The sequence below is a fragment of the Stegastes partitus genome, unplaced genomic scaffold, assembly GCF_000690725.1.
Source record: "Stegastes partitus isolate 25-593 unplaced genomic scaffold, Stegastes_partitus-1.0.2 Scaffold2711, whole genome shotgun sequence".
Classification (NCBI taxonomy): Eukaryota; Metazoa; Chordata; class Actinopteri; family Pomacentridae; genus Stegastes; species Stegastes partitus.
The window spans coordinates 2,901-12,791 of NW_007580442.1; the positions used below are offsets into that span (position 1 = coordinate 2,901).

Below are 9,891 nucleotides of genomic sequence, written 5' to 3' on the forward strand. Positions count from 1 at the left end.
GACACTGATGCCTTAAAATGGCCTCTCAGGGTGAAAATACAAAGATGCAGAAGTCTGAAAACAACATAAACTCGTACAATTCAAGTTTTGGCTCCAAAATAATAAATAAGCAAAGTCAATATTTCTTGAATTCTGTCTGGATTGACTCTGAACTTAAAGCTGCGCTGATCAATGTTTCTATAAACGTGGATAAAATGACTATTTGTGATGTGAAAGCTGTCATTTTTCTCCCTTCAGCTCTAGAGAGCGTTTTAGCTTCTTTCAGCTCTTTGTTTTGGTCAAACTGCAGCATTACTGTTTCCTCAAACCGCTTCCAGATGCAGCAGACGGATGTTTTAGGAGAGAAAACGCTCATAAAAATGACGGAACAAAATGTTCTGAGCATCAAAACGCAGACAAACGCAGGTAGTGACTTCCTGGTGGGCACTGTGGAGCATTCAGGAGCTAAAAAGACAGATTTTATTCCCAGGAAATTAAAACAAGAGCAAGAAAGAGAGTAAATATTTGACTTAAATTTACCACGAGGCCAGACACACAAGTGTAACTGTGTTTATGGCTTCTGCTGCCCCCAAGTGGCTAAAAAAATCTATTTATGCTGCTTTAAATATCGTATTTCACCCCCAAAAAAAGGTGAAATAATGCGTTTATCGACGTGGAACAAGTGGAGTTTTCCACCAATATTAAAGGTGTTACATAAATACATCGATATATCGGAATAAAAGGCAATAAAACAAGATTGAAATCATTAAATCCACGTTAAAATTTATTCCCAGACAGAAAATAAAAACACACCGAGACACATTCATGTCCATAAGGTTTGCAGCTACAGATGTTCAGGAAATTGCATTGATGAAAACAAGTGTGTGAGTGCAGGACAGCCGAGGCCGGTCTCATGAGGCGGCGAGACTACGACTGATCGTTGTGCTTTTTATTCTGTTTGTTTCACTCAGGCTTCTGTTTTCTGGACCATCAACCATCACTTTGACTAAATCCTGATGTGTTTTTATCAGTTTTTTTCCATCCTGCAGCAGAGTTTTACTGTAAAAATGCTGAATTTAATTGGAATCAACTGAGGTTTACTTATTAATTTAAGTCGACTGTTCATTTAAACGGAGTCGTTAAGCTCAGCCCACATTAGAACCTCTCCAGAGATTTTTCTTCTTCTTCTTTGTGGCTTTTATTTTTTCTCTAGTTCTTCTGATAACGGTGAAGGTCACATTTATAATATCACAAAGTTTCCAGCAGCCGTCTCACATCCTGACTGCTACGGTGGCCCCCGATGGACAAAACACACCAGGTTAAAACTGCAAACACGAAACGAATCTAGAAACACAAAGAAACCCTCTGAACCCAAAAACCTGCTCTTTGAATTTGAAAATCATTAAAAGGACATTTATTAGACCCAGAATTTGTAAAAACAGACAGAATCGTAACTCCTGCGACGCGCAATTTAGCTTTGATTCTGGTTTTTATTTATATCTGCACGTACAAGACCTCCAAGTCCGCAGAGACGCTTTCTGTCCAATAAAAACTTAATCCGACAGCAAACATCACAGGATGCAGTAAATCACCACGAGGCCAAATGTGCTTAAAGGTCGTTGGTGTAAAAACAGCTGGAGAACGAGTAGCTTTTATGTCTTCAGAGAGAAATGAAACAACAGTACGGATGTTATGCAGAGTGAAATAAAGCCTGTAAATGATGAGGCCTCAAAACAGAATAAAATGTGATATAATAAATACATCAGCCGTCTGTAGCAGCACTCTGGTATGAACTGTGTCCACTCTGGGTTTCTCTTTATAATCATCATTATAGTTGTTGTTGTTATTATTGCTGTTGTCATCGTTACAATTGTTGTTATTTGAAAGAAAAATTAAGCATATAAAGGACTGATTTTTTCTTTTTTTAATTTATATTATTTTACACATTTTTCCTGTTTTGTTAAACTACAGATAATATCGTGTAAAAACCGGAATAAAAAGTATTAATTATGTCAGTGATTTCTGTGAAAAATGTTATTATTATTATTGGTGTTGTGCTAAGTTGTTATTTCAGCTGTTGTTGTTGTTGTTGTTGTTGTTGTTGTTGTTGTTTCTGCTTTTAGTTTTATTTTAGTATTTTTTTGTGCTGCTGCTGTTTTGGCTCAACGTGTTTGGTTCACCAGACGAAATTTTTAAAAATGAAAATAAAAAGACTGAATAAAAATTTTCATTTTAAAGGTAGAACCACAGAAACATACATTTTATGCTATTTTTCATTGTAATAATTTTCCTTTAATCTGTAATAAATCACTTCACCAATTAAAGCAACTTAACATATTAAAATCATTGATTTAAGCCTAAAAAATATCTGCACACTAGTTTAGTTATTTCTCATATAGTTTACAGTGTATGCTGCTTTTTTTATATATATTTTTGAAGCTGCAGAGAATAAATCAGCATCTTATCAGTGCGAGGCCTTGAGGTTTTTCTTGCTGCAGGTGAATATTAAACCATCTTTGTCCGTCAGAAGCAGCTGTTGGATTTGCGTCATGAGACAGACCCCAGGTCAGTTCAATCAACACAGCTCCCAACAATCACAGTCAGCTTTTGGTTTGTCTTTGTGTTAAATCATCTCTAGCAGTGCAGGATATTCATCGAGCTACTTTAATACTTTACAGAATCAGTCACGAGTGGTTAATTCATCTCCTAACGTTGGACTAAACACTGATTCAGAGTCTGTTTGTTTGTGTTCGAGGCTCAAACCTGAACACCGGACGCGTCAGAAGAAACGTTTGTGCTTCAGAGTCCGACACAGTTTCTTCCTCCGTCACTGGACGCCGACCAGCTCCGTGATGGGCGGAGCGAACACCATCAGCTCCTGGTACCGGTCGAAGAAGAGCTGCAGCCTCGACAGGTAGCCGTCCTCCTGGTAGGGCAGCTGCTTCTCAGTCAGGTACTTGGACACGACCGGCTTCACCTGGACGACAGAAACACACACAGCGGGTGTAAAAGCTAACCAGCCTGACGGGGTTTCAGGAAACAACACAGGCAGCAACAACAGCGTCTAAATGAGGAAGCTGGTGGTTATCTGGTGCCACGATGATTAGCAGAAACTGTATTTTTATAGCAACTCAGAACTGGAGGTGCTGTACGATAATAAAACAATAAAAAAGAGCAATAACATCAGAGGAGGAATAAAATGTTCAATAGATGCCTGCCTGGACATAAATGAGGCTAATGAAAGTAACTCACTGAGCTCAGCGACACTGTAAATAAAACAAAACTAAATCAACAAAGTGGATCTAAAACAGCGATTCTACTTTAAAACGATACATAAAGAAGCATAAGGACATTATTTAGCTGTAAAACTGTACATTTACACTCTGTTTGTAAAATCACTGATGTTTGATGCAGACATTATTGACAGTTCTGACCACTTGTATTTTACAGTCAACAAGTAAATCAATACTTTCTTTTTCTCAGATTTTACACAGATGTTGTTTTCACGCAGGTAAACATCTTTTATTAAACTTTCCTTGATAAAAGCCCACAAATATGCTCGTGTAAAATTAAGGCAAGAAACTCAATTTTAAATCAAAAAATAACTACATTTTTATGTTATTTCACATTATTTGGGGGCGTCTGAGCTGATAAAATATGACCCTCTTTTTATTTTTAAGCTGTATTTTTCAGAGTGACGTTACTGGCATCCCAAAGCTGCTGAGTTAACAGCAAAAGTTAAAGTTTGTTACCTTTCTAACCGTTTTATGCGTTTACTTTTTAATCTGCACATTTCACACATATTTAAACGTTCCATTGGGAATATAAACGACTAGTTCAATCAGTCTAATATATAATTTTAATAATAGTGTGCTGCTGACCTCAACACGTGGACAAAGATCCTGAGCGTGGAGGATGAGTGACCGGAGAGAAATCCTGTTGGTCTTTTCATACTTTCATTATTATTATGAAATATTTACAGGAAACAGTTTCAGAAAAAATGCTCAGAAAGTGGCACAAATGAACACAACCTGACCTCAAACACTGACTCCAGCTTTATGTCAGACTCTTAAATAACTGACCTTCAGCTCTTAAAAAGCTCAGAAGATTTAAAATTTAACTGGAAAACTCAAATAAACTCTATTATTATCAATACGATCACATTCATGTCTGTTTGTAGTAAACACTTGCTTAGTGCACTTTTTGCTTTATTAATCAGTAAATGCTGTTTTTTCACACCACTGGGAATTCTGGCTGCTCTTCACGACCGCAGTGGGACATAAATAAACGATTCACTCATTATCTGCGGCTCTGTGGTGTTTACATGAGAAGCTGAACTGACATCAGGCTGCTGCATTCTTTCCTTCCCGCCCAGCGGCTCTTGAAACTATGTGGAAACCGACGACACGAAGCGATTTATGGCCCGAACTCGTGGAAGTCTCACCTTCAGACACATGTTGTCGGACAGGAAGGGGAAGAGGTGATGCTCCACGTGGCAGTTGATGAGCGAGTGTCCGAACATCCAGTCCAGCAGCGGGTTACGAGGAAGGTTCAGGACTCCGTGGGTCATCTGGTAGATCCTCTTCGGACGGCGCGTCGGAGAAAACATCGGCAGACCGATGTGCTGCAAACACAAGGAGGTTTGTTAAGTCTCTGTTGGATGGACACGACAACAACGCCCTGGTCAGAGGGTTTGTTTCATGTTTATGAGTTGAGACGTGTGGAAAATACTCTGCAGTGGCTCAACAAATTAGAAAAATCTAAATTATATTTAATTAAAAAAAAACACCTCCACAGAATTGTGCTGAGGGAAAATTAAAAGTCTAAATATTATGATGACAGTTTTCAGTGAATTTATTTTTCCATGAAGCCTCCAGCTGCACGGTCCAGTGCAGAAGTTTAAAAACACACATTATAATAAAACGTGCAGGAACAGAAGAGGAACTAGTCAGCTCAAAGTAATCGATATAAACAAATAAAGAATTTTTATTTATTCATTTTTTTAATTCTGAAGTTTAAAAAGTAAGTTTAAAGCAATGGGAAAATATTCAAATAATTTGCTAATGTATGAAAAAAAAGAAAAAATAATAACATAAATAGACAAATATATAAAGAAAATATAAAATAAATTAAATAAATACCTAATGAAAAATAAAAAAAATTTAAAAAGCAATGAAATAAATGAAAATATGAGTAAATAATATGAAGGAAAATCTGTATAACGGACAAACAGCTGAACAACTAGCTAATGATAAGAAGAAGAAAAATAATATTAATAAAATATATGAAAGAAATAGCTGATGGATAAAAGTAATATATTAAAAGTTTAAATAATTATGTACCAGAGGGGAAAAAACAATGAAATAATACACAAATAAACAACAAAATAATAAAATAATGAAAGTAGTGATTAACAGTTTGCTAAATCTCAAATTAAATCACTCAGAATATTGTAAATAAAAAGAAAAACTCGGCGTCTCCAGAACAACAAGCAGACTGCTGCCACTCCTCAGACTGCAGCGCTATGAAGTGTTTCCTGCCGTGAACCAGAATCAAAGGTCGTCCTCGGCTCCAAAGCTCCGAGCTCAGCTTAAAAAGACAGAACGTCGGCCAACAACAGCACGAGGAGACCTGAGAGATCGGATCTCTGTGTCCGACCCCCCTAAAGAGAACAAACACCGTCGGACTCCACTCCAGGAACCGTGTTTTCTAATCCACCTTCACACACTTTGATCAGAACAATGCACAATGAGCAGCACGACTCCATCTGGGAAACTCATGCATGAACTGCTCCTTTTCATTCCTCTGATCTGCCAAAGCCGCACAAAGCTGCATTCAGGCCGAGCTTCTCATGACGACGGGTTCTCATGACCGTCCGAGCAAAAAAACCGTGAGAAGCGTAAAATATTTCTCTCGGAGGAAAGTGAAGCTAGAAATCCAAATGAAGTATGTGGAAAATGTTGGGAGTGGGAGCTGGATTCAGTTTGTGTCAAAACAGACAAAAAACTTCTCACACTTGAGGTCACGTACAAATAAAAAAAAAGAAGAATCAGCGTTTCGTACGGAAGCCCAGGGCGGTCATGACAGCACATTTTTTTAAACGCTGTTTTCCTGAGATAACGGGATAATTATCTCGTTTTCCCGAGATAACGAGATAATTATCCCGTTGACAGTTCCGGCTGTCACTTCAGCCTTCATCAGAAGTTGTCGGACTTCCTGGTGTGACGTATCTTATATAGACAGCTGACCGGGAACTCCGACATGACGTGTCATGAGAACAGCGGACCGGGCACGACAACTTACAATGAAGCGCTCGTGCCCGGTCTCGTCTGTCCTCCGGCCCCCCGCTGGTGACTGAGGATGGAATCCCAGGTGTGTGGGAGGTCCCACACACCTGGGATTCCATCCTGGACCGGGCACGAGCGGGCAAACACCAAGATAACGAGAAAATTAACTCGTTATCTCGAGAAAATGGCGAAGAAAGAACAGTAGCGGAAAACGATCGCTCTCGGCTTCCGTAGTTTTGGTGTCAAGCCTTCGTCAGAGAGTTTAACAGGTTGATCCATCAACAGGAAGCTTCTAACTTATTTCCGTCCTCTCTCCTCCTGCTGAACCTGCACCGTTATGGAGGATTTCTCAACTGTTCAAGGAGCAGAGACACACAGGTGTACTCTATGAACGCTACAGGTGTTGGTTTGATTTGACAGGCGATACGTCTCTGCAGCTTTTTATCATTCTGCTCACAGCAGAATTTGTGCAACATGAATATTACTGTGGATATAAAATGACCCTCTGTGACATCATTTTGCATATTTTTCACATTCAGCGGAATCTGAGCAATATCACTGTTATGTTTTTTTATTTCTGTTTTTCTACTCATGTGTCCGATATTTTCTTTAACTTTTTGCTGCCATAACACTGCAAACTGGCCTGCTGTTGGATTAAATAAAGCTTATCTTATCTCTGAAAGTCTGTATCTGGCTGTTTGTGTGCAAAAAAACCCTGAAATATAACATTTTATCCAACGTACACTTCAACAGGCTCTCTGTCCAAACTTGTACAGTATTTATGTACAGTGGCTCTATTTCCTTAAATATTTTTATTTTTATTTATACACAGCATCTGTGAGCCACATGGAACAGAATTCATCATCATCAGGACTTCTCCTCCGTCCTCGCATGAAGAAGAAACACATGTAAGAGAAGTGAGGAGACACTTGCAGCTTAAATAGAGTGTAAACGTGTAAAAACTCTAATAAATGGTGTCATTTTGGTGCATAATGTTGGTCAAAGATGAATTAAAGCACTTTGTGTTGTAGAATCTCTTCCAGGGCAGAATAAAGTACGGATGGAAGTTTCCCTAACTGTTCTCCGGATATTCGGCCCAATAAATGACAAATATCCTGAATAGTTTTGGGGGAGGGGAATATTTGGAGATCAAGTTTGATATCCTGATTCTAGCACAGCGAACGAATCGTCTGCTATTCGGGTCCAGCCCTTAATACTAGTTCTGTTAGTTACCTGATTGATTAGGAGTTAAGTTTACGACATCACAGATTTTTATCTGAGTGACTGAAATGTGCTGAAGTATGAATATTTTTGTCTCCTACGATGACGGTCGATGACAAATCATTGCATCTTCACACCGATTTTGACCAAACAGATGCTCCTGAACGTGATCCAAAACAAAAGCAACTAAACCTTTGTAGCTGCTGCTGTGAATCTCTGGAACATTTCACCTGCTCAGACTTCAAAAACTTCTGAATCGCTGCTTTAAACTCGCCTCTTTTCATCGGGATTCAGTTCGAGTAAAGCTTCACCGTGACTTCATCTTTTGTTTTGCTGCATAATTTATTCTTATTCCCTGATTCTGACTGTACAGCACTTTGATTGAACTGTTTTTATGAACACATTTGGCTTTGACACTGACATTTTGTTTGAGGTTAAAAGAAAAAAAAAACAACTGATAATTTAAGACGCTTTAACAACTTTGTGGTCGTTTTTTAAGTGAATTCGGTGTCGTTCGGTAGCTGCAGACGTTCTCACCTGGAAGATGTTGACGTGGATGTACGGCACCGAGAACATGGCCCTGCAGACCAGCATGCAGAGCAGAGCGCTGAGCGGCGACGTGAAGCCGGAGACGTTCATCAGCAGCCAGTACTGCGAATACAGGCCCAGCGTCACCATGACGACAGTCCGGGCCACGAGCACCGCCGAGTGACCTCTGAGGTGAGCTGCAAAAACAACCAGACGAGCAGATGACAAACTCACACCGAGGCGACGGAGACGAGCTCGCACCGGCGCTCCAGGAGGATCAGAAGGTGTCTCGACTTTGTGCCGATTATTGCGTTCGGCGCTGAAATATTTCTCACCGAGGGCGACCAGCGGGGTGATGACGGGGACGGCCAGCGGGGCGACGAACAGGTAGACGGATCGAGGCAGGAAAGGCACCTTCCAGACGCTGGAGTCGCCCAGGCCGATGACGTTGGTGTGAGCGTGGTGCATCTTGATGTGACCTTGAACGCCGGCCCGAGCCGAGAACGAACCGCAGATCTGGGAGGACGAACAACAAAAACCTGAACGATCAATAATCAAGCAGGGAAATCAATACTCGCGCTGACTGTAATGCACGCCGTCTGCGTTTGCTTTGAAAAGCCGCCAGCGGGTCTGAACAGGAGGTTAGTGTGACAGTTTGTTTTCGTAAAGAGCCGCTGAGGTGAGTTCAGGAGTTCATCGTCCTGCTGCTCAGGTTACTGCAGTTTGTCAAAGTGAACTTTAATAACCTGCTGGGCTTCAAACACTTCTGTCAACAAGGTCAGAGTCTGGTAGGAAATGATTTTGTTGCTTTATTGAACCTCATCGGCACATTGAGTCTGACTTAGTTTAGCAGTTTACAACCGGCTGGTTCAAAAAGACGCCATAAAAGTGTTCTTAAACTCCTCTTAACTGTCATTTATTCAGCAATTTGTTGTAATTATTTTACAGATTTAGTGATTTGATTTCATTACTAATTTACATGTTAATTGTAAAGAAACAGACCAAACCTGTGACTAATGTCCACATCAAAACTCTGGATTTTTATTAAATGGCAATTTGTTTGTTTTACAACATCTGACAGTAAAATTACTGTATTTTTACTGTATTTAAATCAGCTACAACCTATGTATACATTAAGTATTGCAAAGTGGTGAACAACTGAACTGTTAACTGCTGTTTTACCAACATTTGGTTTTGTTAAATTACAGCGAACATGAAAAATGATTGTGTGTGTAGTTATAATAATAATGTGTTTGTAGTTTTACAGCATGTGATTGTAAAAATACTGTTTAAAATTTCATAATCAATATTTTCACAGTGCAGTTTCCAGTTTTTCAAAACAATACTGGAAACGTCATGTTTTGCTTTTCAGGATCAAATCATTTGTTATACTTTCATGCCAGTTCATTGAAGTAACGCTGGATTGCATCACTCTGGCACTGACACAAGAAAAATGAGAGATTGCATCAGTACTCAGTAGAGTGACTCACCTAATTCAACACAGCTGCAGCCAATCGGTGCAAGAAGTTATGTAATTGTTTGTTATGACTGAAAAGAGTACGTAGGGAACTCTACAATTAACGGTTTGTTGATCTAATATCCAAAATGTGACTTTTTGTATGTCAGGCTAGACGCCATGCTCGACCAAACACTGCACATCATCACAAACACACCGTCACCACTGATAAGCACGGTGGTGGCAGCATCATGATGTGAAGCATGGTGGTGGCAGCATCATGAAGAAGCACGGTGGTGGCAGCATCATGACGTGAAGCACGGTTGTGGCAGCATCATGACGTAAAGCACGGTGGTGGCAGCATCATGATGTGAAGCACGGTTGTGGCAGCATCATGACGTAAAGCACGGTGGTGGCAGC

At 39.9% G+C, this 9,891-nt stretch overlaps 1 protein-coding gene across 1 annotated transcript in view; it reads right to left on the minus strand.

The window, feature by feature from the left end:
- Positions 1-2,075: 2,075 nt before the first annotated feature.
- The window catches only part of LOC103375621 (fatty acid desaturase 6), a 13,360-nt gene continuing 5,544 nt past the window's right edge, over positions 2,076-9,891 (minus strand). Inside the window, exons 3-6 of the mRNA XM_008305938.1 lie at positions 8,351-8,531; positions 8,025-8,212; positions 4,424-4,603; positions 2,076-2,956 (exon numbers count right to left, since the gene is read on the minus strand). Of these exons, the coding sequence (XP_008304160.1) occupies positions 2,807-2,956; positions 4,424-4,603; positions 8,025-8,212; positions 8,351-8,531 (699 nt within the window). The 3' untranslated portion in view covers positions 2,076-2,806. The remainder of the gene's footprint in view (positions 2,957-4,423; positions 4,604-8,024; positions 8,213-8,350; positions 8,532-9,891) is intronic.